The sequence below is a fragment of the Mauremys reevesii genome, linkage group 5 (assembly GCF_016161935.1).
Source record: "Mauremys reevesii isolate NIE-2019 linkage group 5, ASM1616193v1, whole genome shotgun sequence".
In the NCBI taxonomy this organism is placed as follows: domain Eukaryota; kingdom Metazoa; phylum Chordata; order Testudines; family Geoemydidae; genus Mauremys; species Mauremys reevesii.
The window spans coordinates 23,163,172-23,188,229 of NC_052627.1; the positions used below are offsets into that span (position 1 = coordinate 23,163,172).

Below are 25,058 nucleotides of genomic sequence, written 5' to 3' on the forward strand. Positions count from 1 at the left end.
ATCCCAGCCAGTGATATATCAAGCCTGACCTTAAAAACCTCGAAGGAAGGAGATTCCACCACCTCCCTAGGTAACCCATTCCAGTGCTGCTTCACCCTCCTAGTGAAAATGTTTTCCCTAATATCCAACCTAAACCTCCCCTGCTGCAACCTGAGGCCATTACTCCTTGTTCTGTCATCTGGTACCACTGAGAACAGTCTAGATCCATCCTCTTTGGAACCCCTTTTCAGGTAGTTGAAAGCAGCCATCAAATTCCTCTTCATTCTTCCCTTCTGCAGACTAAATAATCCCAGTTCCCTCAGCCTCTCCTCATAAATCATGTGTTCCAGCCCCCTAATCATTTTTGTTGCCCTCCCCTGGACTCTTTCCAATTTTTCCACATCTCTCTTGCAGTGTGGGGCCCAAAACTGGACACAGTACTCCAGATGAGGCCTCACCAATGCCGATACTTTCCCATCAGCTAACAGAACCCCTTGTGTGTGGCCAATTGTTGATTTTTATATGGTATTAAATCAGCTCTAACTTGCATAGGCCATGCAGACCATACTGTACCTATTTTGAAGAATGACAAGTTAATGTCAAGTCACCAAGATCTTATATTTCTTTACAGTTTTCTGACATCCATGGTGTGGAACTGGGGGCAGAATCAAGACCCAAATGAGGCAATAATATAGAAGAGACATGACTGGGTCATGCAGTCCTCTTATTTAGAATCAATTTTTCCTTCCGTGGAAGTTGGCATTTTTAATTGCCTTGAATAACATATAATTAATTTCAAGGTCTAGCTTGCTGCTTTTTTTTTTAATAGCTCTTCAATGTATTAAAAACTTAAAATTTCCCTGTGGTTTCTTCTAGAACAGCTTCTACTTTCCCCTCCTGCCCCCAGGCTCACAATTTTATTCATAGGAAGAATAGATTATCTTGCCCTTTTACTGAAGTACTAATAATCTATCTAGTATAAAAAATCTCTGCAGAGGAAGAGGGGTTTTTGTTGTTGTTGTTGTTTTGGGGGGTTTTTTGAACAAAAAAACAAGTGAGAACATTTCTTTCTGTTTATTTTAATCACCTGTGTCTTTCTGGTCAGAATTTATTCAATTTATAACTTGATAAACTTTGTTCCCTTTACTAAGTATGTTTTATCTTCTGGCAATGAGAGCCCTATTTTCATTTGTTACACAATTCCTGTTTAACACTATTTAAAAAGAAAGAAAAAGCCCTCTGCTATTTAAAAAGCATTAGTCACATTAAAAGATGACTTTTTCAATGCCCCTGATTTCCATTTTTAAGAGTTGGCAAGCATGCCTGCTCATACATTTGAAATTTGAAAGCAAATTATAGTTTTCTTCCTAAGATGCTTCTCTTCAAATCTCACTTCTGATTCTTCAAAGCTTTCCAGACAGCCTGCTATAACTGTTTGTGTGAATAGTTTTGTCACTTTTAAAGGGAGCTGCTATTTCTGTAGAAGTTCCAGTTACTAATTAATATTTTCATTAGAATAGGTGAGTCACAGATAATTTGGACTGGGATTTATTATCTGGGTAAACCTGACCTGTTAAACTGTCCAGATGTATTATTGTCAAAATTTCCCATAATTACAGGAATAGTACACTGTGCACAATATCAACACTGCTGTTGTACCAAATTCTTTACTTAAGACCATCATTGCACTTTTCATGACAAAATTATTAGCCATGATAAATTATTGTATGCTAGACACTGTCATGTCCATCTTTTTAATACCTTCCTTATTCATTATAAGTGCCTTTAGCCGTACGGACTAATGAAAGGTTCCTCATATCAAGTCTGATTACTACACTGTTTTTTTCCAGGCATGCTTGGTGATGAGCTTGGCATATGAAACAATTTCCTACAGTAATAAAACTAATCAAAGTAGGTAGTCATCTCCACATCACTCTTTAGTGAATTATAATGAGCTCATTAATCTAGCCACTCTCACTCACCACGTCCATTGGCTGGACCTTTTCTCGGTTCTGTCAGAGTAGACTTCTTGGGTTGAAAAATGGACAATTATCTCAGAGTAAAAGGGTTTCTTCTCTTTTTTTGGCTAAAAATAGAAGACACTGAGACGTCTGCTGTAAATTAAATATTTTTCTTGAAAATTAGGCAGGGATAAGGAGAAACGTTCTTGTACTAAGATGAAGCAAGGGTCATATAAGAGTATATAGGTAGGATATCATGTCAGGGTAAAAAAGGATGTATCCATTAATTAAACATTTCTGTTGCACAGAATAATTCAATAAAAATATAAGTCACTAATAATGTTCTAGTAATTGGAGTGGAGTGAAACTTGGTTAATGGGGGTCAAACCCAGATGAGTTTTGGCTGAGTTTCACTTGACATTTTTGTGTTCCTTCACATGCAAAGAAAAAACGTAAGGAAAGGAGTTACAAAACCATGCTCTCAGATTCCACTGTCTTAATTAGTGCTGTATAAATGTACAGATACATGGCTATATTGACAAGCAGAAAGAGAAGAGGGTTCACATGACTCTCTAAAGTGCAACCATCTTGTTTTCTTTTGTTCTAGTACCCTAACTATGGTAAACTGGTTCGGTGTTGTCATTTGTACCAAAAATATTACTTTTGTTTAATATCAGCTAATTACTTCCCCTCTTGTATAATTAAAGAAAGATGATTACACTGCCCCAAGTCTCGTAGAGACAATTGGATTCCTTTTAGTTGAAGGATAGAGATATAAGTGCAAGGCTGTCTGAAGACTGAGACTGGATCAAACTAATCGCTGGTTTATCTACACTGTCCTGAGGTACTTCCAAATTATTAGATTAGGTCAGACAAAAGGCCTATTTCCAAAATGACCCCCGACCCTGCTCCCCAGCTGGAGCACCAGAGCAAGCAATAGAAATTGTATGGCAGGCCATGAATGCTCACAAAACTGGGGTTGTAGTGTAGGAAGGGATGCAGGTTCTGAGGTAGGGCTGGGGATGAGGGGTTTGGGGTGCAGGAGGGTGCTCCAGGCTGAGATCGAGCTGTTTGGAGGGCAGGAGGGGGATCAGGGTTGGGGAGGGCTTCAGGCGGCACTTATCTCAAACAGCTCCCAGAAGCAGCGGCCATTTCCCCACTCCAGCTCCTACGCAGAGCCACGGCCAGGCGAGTCTGCATGCTGCCCTGTTGGCAGGCGCCACCCCCGCAGCTTCCATTTGCTGCAGTTCCTGGCCAATGGGAGCTGTAGGGGCAGCGTGCAGAGCCCCCTGGCTGCTCCTACACATAGGAGCCAGAGCGGGGCCCTGCCACTGCTTCCGGAAGTAGTGTGGAGCGGCCCCCGACCCTGGTCCCTGGCTGGAGCAGGGCAAGCCCCAGACCCCGCTCCCCAGTGGGAGCTCAAGGTTCATCTTAAAATGGCTGGCGGGCTGGATTAAGCCCATGTGCCGTAGTTTGCCCACTCCTGCCTTAGTGGCTGTAATAAATTTGGTGACGAATTCTGGTCACCTGCCACCTGAGGCACCCTGTGCATATGCTAAGAAGAAGAGGGATGGCTGGAAAACAAGAAATCTGTTTTATGAAAAAATTCTAGGTTTTATCTCACATTGGGACGATAACGGCATCTGTCAAAAGATTTTTCAGAGAGAGCTGTGCCACCCAGAATAGTAGCCCAGTAGTTAGGGCACTCATCTGCAGTGTAGGAGACTCAGGTTCAAATCCCTGCCCTGCCTCATTCAGAACAGGACTTGCACCGTGCATCCAGTATGACAGGTGAGTGACACACACCTCGCTATTGGATATTCTGAGATGAAGTGCTCTCTCTCTCTTCAGTTGGAGTTGTTTCACTTTTGTATAGATAATTAAATATTAATTGGACCAGAGAGAGAGGAAATTATTTACTATGTAACCCAGGTTAGGGTATTCAGATAGGATATGGGAGACCCAGATTTAAGTCCCTGTTGCAAATCCTGGGTGTCTCAACTAATGGGCTATTGACTCTTCTAGGGGTTGCTCTATCTCTGGTTTTGACCAGAAATTCCATCCTGAACCTGAGAACTCTTCCCAAGAAAAAATTCCCTGGAACTGATACATCTCCAAAAAAGTTTTCATTTCAGCAAATTGGCATGTTCTAACATAAAAATATTTTGTTGAAAAATTCCCAACCAACTTTAGTCTCGAATAGGTCTGTTTAAACAAAACCCAACAAATTATAAAATATTTTTTGCATTAAATTTCTAGTACAGGAATTTAAATTTCTATGCACTCCAACTATGAAGGTTTAAAATGTGTTTTCTAAAGACAACTAATTATGTAAATTAATGCCTCTCTTCACATATGAGAGATTTTGACATACGGTTAGTGTTTGTAAGACTTTGCATAGCAGCATAACTATAACTTCTTAAACCTGAGTTCTGATGATATTTGGATTAACACAGATTAATTTCCTTATTAAAAACCCTTTAAGATGTACCCTTCTTTTCTGGTGCAATGATCTTTTTAATGGCAGTGCAGCAAATAGACGGTCTACATTTATCCAAAGTCCATGGTATTTAAAGATTGATGTAGCTGCACAAAAAGTAGCTGCAAAGCATCACATTAGTTTAACAAAGGTTCACTTTCAAATGAAAAATGCATTTGAATGTAAGGTCACTGTGTATTTGAGGATGCAGCTCACACACTGAAACTGGAGTTTACTCAGGTATCAATTTCTTTGTGTTTCTGTAACCCAATAGCTGGAGAAATGACATGGAAAGTTCATAGATATCTCTTCAGGAAACTCCCCAAAATATTTTTCATCTCTACTTAAATGTATGCTCTGTTGCATAGAAGTTTCTTGGAACAGCAGGGACAGAGATGGAAACATGAAGAGGAAAAATAAGTTTTGTTTTGTTTTTTTGATGGTGTAAAATGGTAAGATTGAACAACAGCAAAAAATAAAATAAATTACCCTGGAAGTTGGCACACTGAAAATAGTGGGGTCCAATCCTTCTAGATACACCTGTGCAAAACCAAAGTAACTCCACTGACTTTGGTATAATGAGCAGAATATGGCTTAGTGCTTGTTTTTACACTATTCTACTTAGTGCAAAATATATTGTGATTCAAAATCAACTTTTCAAAATATTTGATCTCCTTCTCTAGATGATCCAGGAAGACTGTGTAATCTTATGAGGTCTGAAAGTTGTGTACGTGAAATTGTAATATTGGTTGATGAATATGCCCTGTGTTTACAATGTGGTGAAAATCTACTGAAAAGTCTGCATGTGACTATCAAATGCACATTGACATCCTAATATTTAATTAGCAAATATGAGAAGGCAATGAAATGGGTTACAAACCTGCCAGTTTTATTGAAAATGTGACAAAATATTTTGAAACATCACAACCTAAAACTAAGGCTTTACTGTTCTGCAGTGTATCCTTATAGGATAATTTTGTCTTCATTGTAAAACATGTCTGCTGATAGGGAGTTTGAGTTGTACTGGGATAGAGAGGTGATACTATTTAAGCACATATGCCAGCACCACCATCACACCCCTTGGTCAAATCAAAATAAATATTGACTATGATACTCCCCCTTCTCTCATTATATTCAGATATAATGGGACTGGTTCTCCTCTGACTTACTTCAGTGTAAATCTAGAATAATTTTGCCGATGTCACTAGAATTACACTGGTGTAAGTGAAAACAGAATTAGGCTCAATATATTTTTGACCCACTTTATTTGGATTGACATAGATGTGGATAAAGTCATTATCAAGTAATGCACAATATGAATGTTCAAAATAAATTGCTGTGATGAAGACATGAACATAATGTGCCGAACTTCAAGAAACCTTGTCATATGTGTACTTTTTCTTCAAATTTTGTGGCGTATCGGGGAGTTGTGCTCTCTGACAGTCGGTCCGTCTATCCAAGATGATAGGAAGACTTGTTTCCTCCCCCCGACAAGGTTACACTAAGTAACTATGCACATTTAGTGTGAGAGAGTTGATATAGTTTTGATGCATTACCTGACATACAAATGGAGATCAGTGGGGTTATATCATAATTTAAGTAGAAATTAATTCTTTCTAGCACATTATACCAGAACATTTTAACTACTTCACACTCCCAAACCATATGTACTAGGGGTCCTGGGAATGCTTCCAACCAATATTTGTGTCAAGTCATTTCTGAACATTAAGCCTTAACCATGTGGTGTTTCCTAGTCTTACCATCTGACAGATTTTTATTTATTTATTTATTTTTATTTTTATGACTGACTTTGTTAGAATGTTTTATTGTTCACGACAACACATACAATGTGTATATATGGTTCAGCCATTTGTGCCATGTGAATAGAAATCTTTTTGCCTTGAAACAGTATTTTCCACGCTAACGCTCACAGTCAGATGTCTGTGAATTGTACATGAATTGTTAACTCTCAGGATTCCAAACCAGGAAACAATAGAAGTTGAAGTTGTACAGCATGTTGTGGCATGTTCTTGGGGGACTTGTAGTTTCAGACCATAATTCATCTTTTTTTTCCTCCCTCTTACAAACTGTAACAGATTCTTAAAACCATCCATGTCTTACCTACATATCAAATTCTGATTCTCTGAACAAGCTTTATACTTATAAAGTAATGTCCTAAATGGGAGATGACATAAGTGGGTCAGCAAAACTAACAGTACAGTCAGAAAGCAGAGCTAGTCATGTGACACCTTGTATTAATTATCATAATTTATGGAGTGCTGTAACTTTTCACAGTGCTCTACAAACATAGATTGAGATTCATTCCCTGCCTCATAGATAATTTGGTGTAAGGTCCCAATTCAAGAAAGAATCCTTAAGCAGCAAAGCATTTAGATATGGGCTTAGTTTTCATTGAAGCCAATGGGACTTGATCCCATGCTTTAAGTTAACCATATGTTTAAATGCTTTGCTCAATAGGAACTATTTTCTAAATCAGGGCCTAAAATCTAAGTTGTTAGTATTATTCATTTCATAGCCATAGCGTTTAAGACCAGAAGGGACTATCAGATCTAGTCTGATCTCCTGTATGTTACAGGCCATTGGGACCCACACACTTAAAACCCCAGTATTCCTCTCCAAGGAGGTAAACAATAGACATGAACTTTTTCATCACACATTTTTTTTGTCATTCAGGTGTCAGGTTTTTCACCTGTAAGAAATTGAGCTCAAATTCTTTGTGGTTAATTTACTCTGCCTCTAGAGTTGTCTTCATTGTCCAAGACTAATGTTTTTTATCTTAAGTGTCATATTCTGTGCGTAGTATAAAGTGTTTATTGCATAATTATATGCTTACAAATGTGTATGTTCTCTCCTCCTCCCTTGTACATTTGGCTGTTTATATTCAATTAATTCTGACAGTTGGCTGATGAAATGTAGCTGATTGCTGTTGGGTAAATTTTCACCTTGCTCTGTGGGCATAACTCATTAGCAGTATGTTTAAATGTAGGCAAACGATCGATGTGTTCAAACAATCATATGTTTGGAAAACTGAAGAGTTGTAACATGGAAACTTTGTTACCCACTTGACTATAAGACTGAGAGGACCCTCCCACCCTCAAAATATATTAAAGTAGTCCTCCTTTAAAAAACAAACAAATCACACCAAGATTGCTTTAAATGGGTGGTGTTGCCTGAATACTTCAAGTATTTTCAATTCTTATAGTAATATGGAATGCCTAGAATACTGCACATAGTCAAGTACATTTAGTTAAGACACAAGTGGTCTAAATAATAGAAAAGTCAACACACACTCTTTGTTCTAACCTCCAAATTGAAATGGACCTTGTTTTTTCAATTAGTTCTATTATTTAACCGTTTAAAAAGGAATACTACCTCTGTCACACTTCTTACCAAAACCAAAAGTACCAGTATGTTAGGGAGTGGAGGGCAGGAGTCCATACTCATAGTATCTTTGGCCTCATGGATGCCATGATGTATTGGCAAAAGAGCCTGAGATTTTTTTTCCCCAAAAATCCAAGTGAGAGGTTGAGACAAACTTTGGATAAACATTCATACAGAATTGATGAGCCTTTCTTCAGTGTTGCTTTATGTATTGTTTTAACACCATTTCCTTTTCCTTAGAAATCACATTAACATGAACATTTTTCCTTTTTTAGAAAGATTAGAAAAGTATAAGCTGAATTGTATGAGGCATTAAATATATTACTACCAAACCTTTTCATGAAGAAACACCTATTTTACATAAATCTAGGAGTTTATAGCACCGTGGTCTTTTAAATCATGTGTTTAACTGCATGGCAGAGAACCAGTGCCCTTCACTACAACTCTTAATGTGGTTGTCACTTCTATCCCAGATCTGCACGAAGATGTATTTAATACTCCCTTGTAAATAAATACTCACTGATTCTATTAGTATGTATGACAGGTTTGCATACTTTCAAGACACCATGAGGCTACTACACCAAGAATTATTTATACCTCAGTAACAAGCAGATTTCTAAAGATTTGAATTTTGAATCTTAAGAGCCTTCCCCAATCTATGCAAAGTTCTTGTCCTTACAAGGCCCTTTTCCTTGTAACTGGCTGTTTCAGTTATCAAGTATTATGTTATAGAGAAGACATCAGGAATCTTCAGGAAGTAGCTCCCTGAATTGTTTCCCTTTTCCTGTTTGCTTGGGATAACAGGCCCAATTCCTATATCTATTAGGGAATAAAAGTTTGATTACCTCTTTGCTTTCTCAATAGTGCTATCCCCAAATGTTCAGAATCAGGCTCAGAAAAAATTATTAGTTTGGCTTAAAAATAATATATCTATATCTCTCTCTATATACACACACACACACTCTTGTCTTTTGATGGTTAATCTTTTATGATTCGTGTATTCAAACTTTTCTCTACAGTCACGAGGAAACTTACTTAGAAGAAGCAGAAGAAAGATCATTCTAGGGCTTTAAGAAAAACACCAGATATCTCAAGGCTTGCAATAAAATCACTAAGTTGGAAACACAGCTTTCTGCAACAGCAGGAGGCAAAAAATTCCACTGGGTTCTGCTACTGTTTATTTTATAGTTCATGTTATACAGAAGGTCAGAATGGATGATCATAATATAGCCCCTTCTGGTCTTAAAAAATAAATCTATGAAAGTTGTTCTGGGGTTTGGGGTATGCCACTGCATACTGTGGTATGCTAATCTGTCACAAGAGTCGGGGTTTCAACATACTACTGTGCAAGGATCAGTGTGATTTGTTAAAAATAAAAATAATAAAGCCAATAGTTACATTATATAAATATGCTTTTTTTAAAGAGCAGTAAACAGTAATAACACTAAACGCCTACATTTATCGACCATTGCTACTGCAGACCCGTTTGAGATACCATGTTTATTTCTATTCTGAGTATTCAGAAATACTGCAGTATTTTTGATACGGTAGCACTCTATGGTAGCAGTTGAAATACAGTGGTGTCTTTAATGACTACAAGTGTGTCAATACCCTAATTGTATTATAAAATCTCTCTCTTGAATGGGTACTGTCAAATTACAATGATGTTTCTGAAAAACCAATTACATTACCTGTGTTTAACACCTTAAATTATTACGAGATGTCTAATTTTTCTCAGCTTATGCTTCTAATTTACCTAATAAGCCTTATTGTACTTAGTCTAATTTACTACTTCACTTTTTGTACTACAGCCAGATTGGAAAAAAGAAAATAGGCTAGTCAATTTGTTTTGCTTCTACTCCATTTCACTTCCATGTGTAAAGGCTATAGCATTGTTCTAATGTTGCTAATGCTGCAGGATGTTTAAATCCAAACAATTTTTTATTAAAATTCAGAGATAAAAATACTGACAAAAATGACAAGAACTAGTGTTAGAAAATCGTAAGATTCACTTAAGAATTGAGAGATTTTAAACAGTAATTGATTTTTTTTTCTCGAGCTCCTGTTTGTTTGAGACTTTAGGATTCAAATTTTTCAATCTTTTCTCTGAAACCATAAGAACTGCTAGTTGTTGTTCCATAGTTAGGGGTCACAGGAGTGTTTCACAGAAATTGGAGAGAGTCCAGAGTAACACAAATGTATGTGGTTCTATGAAAAATACAGAGGTTGAAATACTGCTTCCATTGAAATTGATGGGAGTTTTGCCATTGACTTCAATGGAGCCAGGTTTCAACCCATATATCCTCTCCAACTTTGGGTATAACATTTAATTTTCTGAAACATTTGTGTACATGTTAATTATTTTGATTTAAAATGTGTCCTTTAAGACATTTTGCATCTGTCGCACCTTTTTTCCTTCCATTTCTAAGCTAAACTTTTTTGTAATGCTGCTGTGTGGTATTAAACAGCTGCTATGTGTCACTGAAGAGGTGGCAGCATCCCAGGGGTGGGTAAAGTGATTGCTGTGTAAAGTATGCAATGCTTTTTTTTTGGGGGGGGGGTGCTTTTTGGCATGGAAGGTGCTATATACAGTAAGCAATTATTAGGTAAGCTTGGTTCCCCCCCACCCTTCTTTCTTTACATTTTCACATTAGTACCAATGGAATATTTTTCTGTTTTCCAACTATCTGACTTGACAGAAAAATGCCAAATCTCTGAAGTTTCAGGTTCACTTTGTGCTTATTTTTAATACATAAAAAGGTTAATATTAACATACTTTTTATTTTAAAAGAGTCCTTCAGAACTGTTCATTTTTTTTTTTTTAGGAACTCATTTCACTTACATGTGTTGAAAGTCTATTATGCTTATTTGTTTTCCTGGTGTTAAATCATGGACTTCATTTTCTTCTCTTTTAACACACACATAACTCAAGCTGCATTATTTTGAACTCCATGTTTTTTACTGTCACTGCTGCAGGTAGAGTATCCAGTTGTAACAAAAAATTAATTTGCTGAGTCTGTATTTCACAGTTCAATGACAGCTGGTTTGCGATGATGAAGGAAATACTGTTCATTTAGTTCTAAACTAATAAATCTTTAAACTAATACACGTTATGTGCTCATAGTGAATAAGTAAACCTTTCAGTAGAATGTGAGTAGAATTTTAGGCCTGAGACAGGTGGAATGGATACTGCTGACCTGGATTCTTCTGGATAAATGAATTCTTAGGCCGAATGAATAAATACTTAATTCAACCTGAATAAAAGTAGATCATATTTTACATGAAATGCTAGCAGTGTGATCTTTGAATACTTCCTGCTTGCACTACTTAAAAACATGTGTGATATATAAAATGTTTCTCATACACCTCTGAAAATAGACTCCATATATAAGAAGGGACTCTTACTAAAGCTGTAAATTCACTAGCCTTTTCTGTTGCTTTAGGATCAGATTATTTTAACCCAAAACTCCCTTGTACAACGTTGGGTACAAAGAATGCAACATTCCCCCCCCCCCTTTTTTTTTAAGGTATGGTTGTGGACTGGAGCTAGTAACTACATGCCTCCTGAGAAATGTAAATTACATTGACCTACGTGCCAATGTGACCAGTACTGTAGGTGGGGATGTGGCTACCGCTGCTCACAGCGGCTGGAGTAATTAAGTAGACAGGAGCTCTCCCTCCCAACGTTTTTTGAGTGTCTGCACTAGCAGAGCTACAGTGGCACAGCTGCATTGGTACAGCTGAGCTGCTGCAAGCTCTGTAGTGTAGCCTTAGAAACGTTAAACAGCTGTGTCCCTTTTAGGCAAAGGTCTCTGGAGTAGATCTTACTTCTGGTAGTAAAAGTAAGCATGTGTATAGTTATTACAAGATTGGAGCATCTGGGGAAAGTTAATCCTTTCTGGCTAAGAGAGGTGAAAACGTTATCTAATTTAAAAAAAAAATGTTCTCAATAATAGGTGAATAGAAATTCAACCATGCTGATAAACATTCTTTAGCAGTCTAAATTCAATACATTTATCAGATGAGTTTTATTTTATTCTAATCATATAGTACTGTACTGGAAGAATGTTCTGTTGTGCATCAAAGGCAAATAGCAGTAAATGCATCTTCCTTAATACCAGGTTAGTTCTGTTTATTCCGCTTTGTGATTATAGTAAGCACAATATGCCTGTTTGTTCCTAAGTATGCAGAGGTATCAAATAAATTTACAAAATGTAAATGATTATTATTGTTGGCTCATATGCATAACCTGCTGCATCTGTCTTCCCACATGCCGTTCAATTTGTCACCCTGCGAACTGATCTGATGAAAAACAGGTTTATTACTTATGTTTAGCAGTTTCCCAGATGGGCAATATTAGACTGAAACAGGAAAATACTAACATTGATGCATAGTGATTATAGTCAGTCTTAGAAACTAAAAGCAAGTTTAAATAAAAACACAAACAAAACAACAGGAAAAGGATGCCATAATTCTCCAGTAGTCCACTAAGGTGCACATTTAATAAGAAATAGCTTAGATCCAACATGAAAACACAAGGTAAGAGCTGGAATTCTGTTCCCAATGTTAAGGTACAAAAAAAGGGAAGAAAATCTAAAACACAATGTACAGTATTGGATTCATTTTTATAAAATGCACCTGATAGCTAATTGTTTTAGAGCAACAAGTTGGAATTTACCATCCCAATAATGTTTCTAACAGTGTTCCTTAAATAGAAGCTCATAGTTCAGTCATGTTATGTTGTGTGAAGGAAATACTTCTTTACACAACACATAGTCAACCTGTGGAACTAGTTGCCAAGGGATGTTGTGAAAGCCAAATATATACATAGGTTCAAAAAAAGAATAAGAGAGCCATTGATGGACTTATTAGCCAAGATGGTCAGGGATGCAACCCCATGCTCCAAGTGTCCCTAAATGTCTGACTGTTAGAAGCTAGGATTGAATGAGAGGAGATAAATCAATTGATAATTACCCTGTTCTGTTCATTTCCTCTGAAGCGTCTGGCATCAGCCACTGTCAGAAGACAGGATGCTGGGTTAGATGGACTATTTGTCTGACCCAGTATGGCTGTTCTTATGTTATGTAAGTATTTCACTTATCTCAGCATGCTGTCTCCTCTACAGTGTGACCTCATTTCTTTTAGGAATCATTTATTTGTTGATTGAAAAAAACCAAGTGTAGTCTGATTTGTCTTTTCATAATGTATTTTCACTCCTATTGACATGTTTACTATACTGTATACAGAGCATAATTCTTATGCTTCCGTTAACTCAGAAGTCATGAGGTCAAGAAAAAACTTGTCAACAAAAATCAAACATTCATATTTTATTATGTTACATGTATTAAATCAGAAAGTATGCTTGAAGCGGTGCTGTGTACAGAGCACTTACTAATAGGCACGGGGAGATGGGACTCAGCAGATTGGGATGAATAAAGTTATTTTTCAAATGTAAATATACAGACTCACTTGTGGGGTTTGCAAAAGAAGTAACTTTTTAAATAGAGGGTATTGATGTGGTAAACTGGAATGGTGAAAGCTACATGATCAGAGTTTGTATTAACTAACTCAAAGACTCTAAAATCTATCTGCCTTGGTTGTGTTTAGTACATGAATTCTGAGATTCTTTGTGAATGTATTCAAATTCCCTCAGTAAATATTATTACATGATGGCAGTGTGAGAAACACGTGTAAATCATAAAATGGATATAAACTAATTTTAATCTTCTAAAAACTTCACAAACGTGGCTAAAAGATTCGCTGGGAATATGTGAATAGTCAAGAATCAGCATGGAGCCACAAGATATGCAAAAATTGCCTATTATAGAAGAAGATTTTCCCCAAAGCTCAGTAATTCATTTGGACTCAAAGTAAGGGTGGCAACGCTGCTGAAAAGCAGACCCTCCTCTTCAGATCTGTTCTTCTTAGGCTGTGGTGACAATTCCATGTTGGTGAATTACTGATTCCTGCCAGTTTATCACTTCTTACTGTACGCCCCCCGCCCCATTGGCCTGTCATCTTTTCTTCTTCACCTTAAAAAGCTTTTTTAACCAATAGCCATATCTTGAATGTAATGGCCTTGCACCACTTTCACCTGCAGTCTGACAATATGCAGTAATGAGAGTTGCCCCAAGCATTGCACAGGGTAAAGGTGGTCTCTTTCTAACCTTAGGCTAACACATACAAATCCAATAATTCTTGTGCGCCGCTATTACGCTTTGGCAGAGATGTCTGTTTCCCACAGTTCTTGCAAAGAAGTCTTTCTTTGGTGTTCTCCTATGCAACCTCACTGGCCCTATCTTTGTCCTATCTTTGCTTCTTCCTCCATTCTACTGCCTTATTCTTGTTTTATGTCTTCCTCCCTTTTCCTGTCCTCACTTGGGATTATATTTTAAGTGTCCCCAATGAAATTTGTGTTTGACAGTATTTGCTATGTACATATTACAGAAGACATAATAGAGAAGTAGAAAAGCCACCGACATCCACAGTGCCACTCTCTCCTGCCTTCACACAATCCCCTTTTAGAACTGATGGTGTCTGCACAAATGCCCCAGAGTAAAACAAGAAAATACTGTGGTCCTGGTACACGTACTAGAGAGAAATCACTTGATCATTACCTGTTAGTTTCACTACCTCTGGGGCACCTGGCATTGGCCACTGTCAGTAGACAGGATACTGGGCTAGATGGACCTTTGGTCTGACCCAGTACGGCCGTTCTTATGTTCTATATGTTCTAAATTCTTTATCCCTACTTTGGCTGTTGTAAAGCTGTGTTTGCATGCATTGTGTCTAATTATTACAACAAATCTACATAATAATTGCATGTAATATAATGTAGGTGATTTGAGAATTGGATGGTATAATACAGTGTAGGTAGTGACATGAGGCCAGATTCTGGTTAGTTCCGGTATGCACGTGCTGTTGAAGGAGAGGCAGGAAGGTGGCTACCACTTTATGCTGCCGCAGAGGGGTTGGGCATTATTGCAGTATTTGCACTTCTCTGCCAAGCGCTGATGATGGCAGTAAGACCCTGAAAGGTGTGAGGAGAGGCCAGAGGCAGTGAGCTTGTTAGCTCCCTGAGTAGCATCACGGTTCAGATGGCATTTTCTCTAGGGTTAATGCAGCAGCATCACCGGTTCTGTGTACCTAGCAGCTTTTGGAGGCACCAAGTCTCATGAAGCTCTCATTAGCATGTTGTGCTTCCACACAGCCTCCAACACAGAGCTATGGCTTAATGCCACAGTTCAGCCCCTCTGCTACTGTAAGGTATGTCACAATCTATGTACTGTACACTGCAGCTTTGTTATATTTACTATGCCTGTAAAATCTTATAATTTTTCGCAAACTTTAGTAATACGTTGTCCTTCCTTAGGGTTGTCTTGCTTCGCTCCCTTCACTTACTCCTTTGACTCTTTCATTTAACAAGGACAAAAGAAGCAGATTGCAAGGAGTAATGTGATGCTCTCTTGAGATAAGGCATGCAGACATGTATAAATAGAAAGAGAGGCATGACTACTCAAATCCTGAAGTCCCTCCATATTATCCAGTCAACAGCACTAAAATACTACATTGGTATCTAGACTAACAGTACAAAATGATGTGGGGCTCTTATTTCTAATCTTGTACAGATATATCTATTTTTCTGTAGCTGTGAATATTTTGTATTACATGCCATTATAATTCCCTCCCCTCTAATTTGTTTAGAACAAAAGTTAAGCAGTGTAATTGCATTGAAAAGTGCTTATTATACTTGAACATTTTCCCAAGGGGGAAAAGTTCTGAACAATGAGACAATACACTCATCACTTATGTCACTTTTATGTTTTGCGTGTTAGTTTAGAACTGCAAGCACATCTATACCGTAAAGAGGTAGATGTACTTCTGAAGATCTAACTTCTTCATATCCTGGTTAGGTCACTTAAGCCAGTTCTACACTTAAAAAATCTTTGCTGGTATAGTAATGTTGGTTAGGAGGTGATATTTTTATGACAGTATTATGCTGGCCAGAGTCCTAGTGGAGATGTAGATACTGGCAAAAACGCTCTTTTTGACAGTATAACCTGGATCTACAATAATAAGGTGTTCCTTTATAGCTAGACCTCTATAGCTTTTCTGGGGTGGACTAGGTCTTAAAAAGGAGTCTGTTGATATCATTTTAGTCCCTTGTGGATATATAGCTATATCACAAAGTACATATGAGTGACAATCCTTTTTCAAATGAGGCCTGCGAATGTTGCTGGTCAAGACTGAAATGAATGGACAAAATTTTATGGGGAAAATATGCAATGGGCCTGACAGATCCAAGTTTGGATGTAGCCTGTGCTATTTGCAATTTCAATTGCATGAGCATCAAATTCTCATATAGATATTAATTACACATGCACCATCAAGCAAGAATAGTGGTCTGTGTTTACTTTTCTTCCACCCAACTAGCGTCAGTATCATTGCTGTTTTTGCTGTCATGGTACATGCATATGTGGGTGGAAGAGTTGCTTTCCTTTTTGTGAATGTCTGTTGTGCTTCCTTTCTCCATCTGCAGTCAGACTGAGAACTCCCCAGTAATTCATTTACTCTGATATTTCTCACAGTTCTGCTCACAGAAAATGTTAGGAATTTTATGACCATTTGTTCCTAAACTAAAGTAAGAGATGTCTGAGAGGAACTTCAATAAAAAGCTTAAAAGAATCAGGCACTAACAAAATGGACTTCTATTCAGGGAGCTATTGAATGACTTTGGCTGCACTAGTTTGTTTATACGGCAACTTAGAATATGTTATTAAAAATATCACACATAACAGAGGAGAATTGAGTTTCATTACTCGCATGTAATTATCTCACACTGTGTGAATCTGTCTTTTCTTGTCGAGAGCAAAGTAAAAGTCCTAGCCTATTATAACATCTCTTTTGATGTATTTTTATAGGATATAATGAAAGATGAATGTTCAGTGCTGAAGTTGCAGCTGAAGGAGAGAGATGAACTCATTTCCCAACTACGTGAGGATCTGGTAAGCAGGATGTGCCCTTTTGTCTGAGAAGTTCACTTTAACTGACAAGGTCGGTCACTCATACAAAAACTAAATAAACAGTTTCACACCTTCTGCAGGATGGACATCTTAAGGCTGTATTAATCATTCAACCTGATTAATGCAGTTTTTATGACTCTACATTTCTGGGGACTTGTCAGACTTTGAAAGGGCTAATACCCAGACACCCTGATGGTGGTTCTTTGTTTTAAAAGATTGTGTTGACAGTTGTCTTACAGTATCAAAGAGGCATTAATCATTGGTGAAGGAACAATACAGCACTGTGTGTACGGGTTAGCATATGCCAAAAATCTTGAAGGGCAGTACGTGCTTTCTGGTGAGTTGTAAATTATTCTTCCTTCTACTGCCTTGCGAAGCAGTGAAGCTATCCAACACATAACTAAATACTCTCTTCTGTTAAAACAGATGTTCCCTTAATTTGAAAAAACAAACAAACAAAAAAAAACCCACCTGAATACTCTGATTATGTTGATACAACTTTTCATTATTGTATTATGTGGCAAAGTTTTGTTGACTTAAATTTTAGGATAGCCATATTGATCGCAAGTGGCAAAGCTGTATATATAATATAGAGTATATAGAAGGAGTTTTAATCACAATCGTATCAGTTTTTTTAAAAATTCCCTTTTAAAAAATTAAAGGATGAAGAGTTTTTTTGCTGATATTTTTAAGGGTTGTTTTAGAAGGAAAGAAATTAAGAGCTGAGTTGAGGAAAGAATTTATGCGTGTGCTTAAGTTCCTTTGGCTTCAATGGCACTTAGATATGTGCTTAAATATCTACTTAAGTTCCCTTCCTGAATAGGGATGTTTTCCTGAATTGGGCCCTTAGGCCCCAATTCTGCAAGTCAGTTCTTGCAGGATAGAGCTGATTCAGGGGTGGCAGGTTTGTATAATTTTTGGTGGTGCCCAGAACAGGTCCAAGTCCCGCTCCCCCCACGCACCTGCCTTGTAAGCCAATATACAGGAACTCCTCACTTAAAGTCATCCCTCTTAATATTGTTTTGTTGTTACGTTGCTGATCAGTTAAAGCAGTGGTTCTCAAACTTTTTTTCGTGGATAACTTGAAAATTGCTGAGAGTCTCGGCAGACCACTTAATGATCTTTCCAAATGATGTTTGTACCGTTAGCTAACTATTGTAAAGTGCTTTGGATAAAAGTGCTATATTAAAACAAAAGCCTTTAATAATTAAGGGCTTTTTGTTCTACACATAAAAGCACACGACTCATATTTTAATATCAGTAGTCTTAACCTGTCTAATGTAATGGATGTGCCCTCTCTCCCCTGCTGCAGCAGGCACCAAGCTGGGACTGGGAAGGAGCGGGGTCTCTCCCCTGCCACGGCAGCCATAGAGCTGAGGCTGGGAAGGAAGGTCATCTCTCCCTGGCAGCCGCAGCCCTGGAGTTGGGGAAAGTCGCCTCTTTCTCTGGTCGCTGCAGCCCTGCGTGTCCCAAATTCCCCCCACCCCCTCTTCTCATACCACTGCCACCTCCCACCTAACCCCTATACCCCCAAGGCCACCACCTCACCTTACATGTGCGTCTTCTCCAGGGTCCAGGCACCTAATTAGTGGAGCCACACCTGCACAGCTCCACTAATTTGGTAGGTGGCCCTTCATTCTGTCAAGTGCAGCCGCCCAGGCGTGCATCTTAGAGGGAATTATCCACAGACAACCTGAATGGAGTGGTCTGCGGACCACAGTTTGAGAACCTCTGAGTTAGAGAACATGCTCGTTTAAAGTTGGGCAATACTCTCTTATAACGTTGTTTTGTATTATTTTTTTTATCATATGCTCCCTTGTTTACCTGTGCGGAATCCTATCTAACTGTATAGTTGTATCCCATGAGGCTGTTTGCGGGGAAGCAAAGGGGAAATGACTCAAAAACAGAGACAAGTCTCCTTAAGAGAACAATGGAACTATTAACTGGGAAATGCCCCTGCCTGGGTCCAGCCAGGCTACGGAGGTTAACTCTTCCTGAGCCTGACATGGGATTCAAAGGGGATACTAAACCATTAAAGGACGCCAAAGGCTTGAAAAAGAAGAGGGGTTAAGTGGGTTGTCAGTAGTGTGGTAAGAGGAGGCCCTGAGATATAAACCTTGGTATCAAAGGCCCGGTATGAGGCCTAAGGCCTGAACTAAAGTAATGGTCAAGGCTTTGCTAACAAAACAAAGTGAAACTGTGAGCCAGAGGCAGGCCCTGCTCACAGAAGCTGGCAAGGAAAGGGCTGATACTGCAAAAAGAGACATACCTAAAAGGTACTGGACACCAGATATCAGAACATTCGCATACTTGTACACTCCACACAGATAACAAGGAACAAGCTGACCCATCCCAATGACAGGGCCAAAAGGGGAATATGATGGATAGAGGTTACACATCACTCCTGACGTATTGAGGTACAACCCCTCGACGTAGTAAGGTGCCGCCTCTCACCTTGTACATGTTGGTTCGAACAAAACAACTCTATCCATCATATTCCCCTTTTGAAGTGAATAATGATATGAGCTAAATAAAAATCCATTGTGGGGGATGAAAATTCTGTCAACCTCAGCAACATTTCCCCAAACCACGTCGTCTTGTGGGAGAGGTAATGGGAACATGTACCTTAGAGGCTGCTCCTATTTTCAAACCAGAGGGAAGCCCCCTAATGCAACAGAGACATGAGACACTCTGCAAGGAAAGCCATGTCTCTGCTGCTTTCCATCATTGGCGTCAACTGGGGGAGCCATGCTGCCATTTTCCTCACCTGCTTGTGGCTTTGCAACGGCAGCCACTGATGTTAGACAGAATCTGCATCTACACTATCAGTTTTAATACCTATTTTTCAGTACGGTGTAAGCACTAAAACTGGTGTAAAGAGGGCACCTCTGACCATGTTTTCATGACAGTGGCAAAAACGCCTGAGCATTGTCTATGTATTGGTACAATTGCACTAGGGCTGAGAAGTGGGCACAAAGAGTTTTATGCCATAAACATGTATATACATATAACTTTACTCATGTGAGTTGTCCTGCTGTAATCAAGGAAAGGGGATGGTGTCGCAGAGATGTCCCTCTACGGATGTGGAGGGAGGGGGGCTGATTTAGGTCCAAGTGATGAATTTCCCTCTTAGTCTGGCTGTTGGGACATTGTCCAGTTGTCATTGCCCCTTCTAATGACTGGATGTTAGTCTGCTTCAGCTGCTAGCTAGAGAACTTAATCCTTTATCTCAAATTGTAAATGTTTATACTTTAGAACCAGAGGTTCTGGGATCATTCCCCAGTGATAACCAAGATGGCAGTTATACCTATTTTACCTTTCCAAATCACATGTAACTTCCAATTCCTTGTCTAAATACTATACAAAATGAAACATTTAAACTACAACCGGGTTGTCCTTGGAGTGTAAAATTAATGATTATAAGTTTAGTTCTTTTTCATTATAATTTACTATAGCTCGATTTCAGCTATGGGCAGTTTGCCAATTTGCCTATGAATCCCTCCTACTATACTGTTTTGATGCATACATGAGATGAGTGCCTTTTAGTGGTCTCCATTATACTTCAAAGCCTTATAATGTGTGAGATTTACTTGGTTCTTCTGAGGTAGCTGAACCCTGTTTATGAAAAGCATTTGGGCCAGATCCTCAGCAGGTCAGGAGTAAATTGACTTCAGTATAGCTGCGCCACTTTATACCTGTTGAAGATATTGTCTCTTCCTGCCCACCTCCCCCAACATCCCAATGTTATTTTTTTAAAGGGAGAGGGATGAAACTTTAAAAAAAAATTCCTAGAGGAAATACCCTTTTACAAGGTACGTGGAAGGAGTAAGAGGAATTTTAATTTACTTCAAAATACATAGTGAAAATCAAATTGAATAAAATTTCATGTCCTTGAAACTTCAATGACACAGTAATTCCTATTTGATAAGAATAGCGGCCTTTATGCAGGAAAATCATATTCTAAGTTCATCTTTATAGTAATTCCCCACTTGCTCTACATTCTATTATAATTCGTGATATTATTTCATGTTGGCCATTTTATGATGGAATATTACAGACCCATGGATAATTTACATAAGAACAGACATCTGTAAGTACTTTCAAATCCTCTTTCTTCCTCATATTTAGGAAACATTAGAAGCAGAAAAGAAATAGATTAGGTGTACTTAAACATTATTAATGTGTCAGGCTTCTTTTCCCCTTTTTAGAGAGAGAATTAATTGCACGTATTGCAGAAAAGGCTTATCTCAGCAGTAATTACTCTCCAACTCCGTTCTGCAAGACAGATGTAGTGTGTGAAAATAATATCCTATGATACATAATGGGGATTAGCCTCCAATTCCTAGTCCACTCCAGCTCCTTTATGAAAAGCTGTCAGTAAGATAGAATCTTCAATATTCTCTAGCACTTCTGGAGGTGATTCTGCATATTAGTTTAAGTCCTTATCACAAACTTGTCATCTCATGATGTTTGGTATGAATATAAATAAATGATTGTTGTGTCATTGATGATGAAAGAGCCTTCCCGCTGTGATACAGATTCTGTTCAACATATTTACGTAGAAGTAACATTGCAGAAATTAGCAAATATACCATAAAAAGTGTCCTTAAGTGTCCCTAGAGAAGTTACAACGTGACTAACACTCCTTTAATAATAGTGCATCCCATATGCTTGTCTTCTGTTGAGGTGTCACTGGTAAACTGCTGACTTAGTGAGACATGCAACATTTTACTGACTGATCTTCCTGCAGATGCGGACAAATATGACCAGGCTTTACTCAGAAAACTACTTAATTTCCAGTCCAGTGTGGAAATCATAAATTAGTGCTGTCCAAATGGATAGATGGAGTATCTGAGTGCCACATGCTTCCATTTGACAGGTTTCATTGTAGCAGCCGTGTTAGTCTGTATCTGCCATTATGCACACGAATCTATTTCCCCATTTAAGTATTGTCACACCTTCTTGTCAAACTGTCTGAAATGGGCCATCTTGATTATCACTACAAAAGTGTGTTTTTTTTCTTTCTCCTGGTGATAATTGCTCATCTTAATTAATTAGCCTCTTCGGGTTGGTAGGGCAACTTCCACCTTTTCATGTTCTGTGTGTGTGTGTGTGTGTGTGTGTGTGAATATGGGTCTGTATACATATAATCCTTACTATATGTTCCATTCTGTGCATCTGATGAAGTGGGCTGTAGCCCACAAAAGCTTATGCTCAAATAAATTTGTTAATCTCTAAGATGCCACAAGTACTCCTATACTTCCATTTGGCTCCCACTTTATTTTGTTTAGTTAGGATTTTGAATTAGCCTGATCTTTATTTTAAATCTAATAAACATAAAAAGATTCAACTACAGATATGGTAGGACCTATAAGTGACAATATTTGGGAGGCAGTGGATAAGTTAAGGAATTTTAAAACCTGACAATTTAGATGTCTTCGTTGAAGATGATTCAGATGAAGAAGCAAGAGAAGCACTAGACAGTTTTGGCCGATGTATATGAAAAGCCATCTGTCTCTTTTTACAGATTTAAATTCCATCTTATGTAAGCAATGGAAAGTGGTTTGTTTCTTTCTTTCTTTTTTTTTTTTTACTGTGCATGGTGAAACAATTCCATGGGCGTCCTACATACAGGCATCAGGCTAGATCTTCTGCAAGTGTAAATGGGTGTATCACCATTGGCTTCATTGGAGCTGTGCCAGTTTACACCAGTTGCATTGGTTTCAATGGAGTAGTGCTGACTTACAGCAGCTGAAGATCTGGCCTGAACATGATTGTCAACTAAGCCTTGTATAGGCCATTGGTGAAAGAATCCAGGGTTTACAATTCTAAAAACTCCCCCCACTGAATCTGCAATTTGAACTAAATATGAATGGTCACTATCTGTGATTAATATTAATGGTATGGAGCGATGATATCACATTACAGGTTAACGTATCTGCCCCATAGATGATGATCTAGCCAATACATTATAGTGGAGAAGAATTCTAGTTTGCCTATTTTTTGTCATTGCCTCCTTTTTCTGTTGGCAGTCTATCTGATACAACACATTCCTCTGGGGAAAGTGGGCATTAGGGCTCTTGGGTACTTTTTCATAAGAGGAAATGCTTCCAGTGATGTACTATGCCAAAATTTCTCCTCCCCTCATTGTTATGCAGTATGCTGGTTGGTTGCCCCTTGTCACCCCACAGCTAGCTACATTTTAATGGTCAGGTATCCTCCAGGATGAAAGGTGTGGAGAAATAATGTAAATTACCCTTTATTTTTTCAATATTTTTAATTATGATCGTGTATACTTAACACAAGCCAAACTCTCATACAAGTCAGTGGGAGTTTGACCTCCAAGATCTGGTTGTCTAATAACATCTGGCTAAATTCTGTTGTATTACATATATTTATGCATGCAAAAAAGGAACTCAAGCTGCTAAAAAAGATGCACATATGCCGGAATGCCTGTTGTGCTTCTCAAAGATCAGCAGTTTAATTTGTTTGACTTATCAGTTGGAGTATGTTGCTGAAGGCATCCACATGACACATTTTAGCTTCATCCATCTGATGTAGATGAACGTCAGGGAAAATTTATAACACACTGCTTCATCCTCAATTCTCAATGTGCACAAGAACACGTAATGAATCAACTGTTGCTATTGTTAAAATAATGGGGTCTTGGAGTAAGAATAATTAATAGATAAATGAGGCTTCAAGAGATGGGAAAAATTGTAGACTATACTGGACAGGCCAACTTGATGTTGATTTGGAGAGATAGGAGACTATTCTGAAAATAATTAGAAAGCCATTTGTCCGTCCCTAAACGGGGTCCACAACAATAAATTAGTTTTGTTGAAATATTGATTGGGATGATGTGATATTTCACAGAGAAGTTCACCATGAGCAGTCATTCCAAAATGCATAACTGTATCTCACTATTGCTATTTCATTGCCATTTCTGTACAATACAAGGGGTACAGGGACTTACTAATACTACATTGGGCAAAGAGATTTATTTTGCCCTGTCATTTTGCCCAAACATTTTCCAAATGTAGAAGCTGATCTCTATCCTACTGTGAAAGATCATGACTGTTGGACCCTTTGGTAGGTGTTCTGGTACTGGCTCAAGCATTCTTGCTTTCCTGAGAAATTCTTTGGAAACGTTGCAGGGTTTGACAACCCGACGTGTGACGTGTATATGGGATTTTACTGTAATTTCCTTGCTGTTCCTCAGTTTTATGCTATTACTGTAGAAGCCATCACATGCATTCACAGCAAACCAAATTCCTCAAGTATAGGATTTTAAAATGAGTAAATTTCATTATTTTCCACCCTCTGTTTCTAAAGCAGCAATCTTTTAAGTACTTGTCTGTTTCATAGTTTGCCTGGATTAGGTTGGGGAGCAGGCAAGGAGAAGAGGTGAGTGTGAGAAAGGAGAAGAACATGACAGTTTGGGGAGAGGGGCATGAAGGAGGGAATTTTTGTTACACCTTTTGACACAAATGGCCAGCCAAAATTCATGGTCTTATACATTGTTTCTGTTATAAAGAGAAAAGGATGATGGATTCAGGTATTTCTTTTATGCAATCTTGTTTATTTACAAAATCCTGTTTTCCTGAACCCAATAGAAATCAAACAGCAGGAGACAGTTTCTTTGCTTACAGTTACAAGAATTTTTCCAGCTAGCACTTTACCCAAAAGCTTTCTCTAACTCCCCCCCACACCCTTTCAGGGTCATGCTACAACACACACTCTCTCTCTCTCTCTCTCTCTCTCTCTCTCTCATATTCTGCTGTCTCCTTCCTCCCACTCTTTTTCTGTCACTGCAATCCAATCAATCCCCATGCCTGCATTTATCAGATTTCCACTCCGCCCTCCCTCCAGCCTTGCATGCAGGTCCGGATTCATCTTTTTGGGGCCCCAGTGCCTGGACCTGCTTTGGAGAGGAGCGAGCAGATGGGGACTTAGGGGAGGTCACAAGTGGGGTCAGGGCTTTGGGGTGAAGTGGGGGCAAGTCAACGGTCCAGGCATCGGAGCCCCTTCTGAGTGTGGGTCCGGCACCACTGTAAACTTGGTACTGCTTGCATGTGGCCTGTGTTTTCATCAGAGGTGCCTGTTGTTTCAGCTCTCTACTCCATAAAGGAGCTCAGTCACTTTTTACCTTGATCCTGAATTGAAGGAAGCTTGTTTCACCCGCCAGCAATATTTGGACAAGAAAACCACTTC

At 38.5% G+C, this 25,058-nt stretch overlaps 1 protein-coding gene across 22 annotated transcripts in view; it reads left to right on the plus strand.

Annotated features, from left to right (window-relative positions):
* Positions 1-25,058, plus strand: part of CCSER1 (coiled-coil serine rich protein 1) — a 1,061,579-nt gene that overhangs the window by 585,219 nt on the left and 451,302 nt on the right. For all 22 annotated transcript variants that reach the window (XR_005599010.1, XR_005599009.1, XM_039539943.1 and 19 more), the window contains exon 8: positions 16,743-16,826. Coding sequence is in view for 20 of the 22 variants with exons in the window: in XM_039539943.1 (XP_039395877.1) it covers positions 16,743-16,826 (84 nt within the window). In the remaining 2 variants the exon portion in view is untranslated. The remainder of the gene's footprint in view (positions 1-16,742; positions 16,827-25,058) is intronic.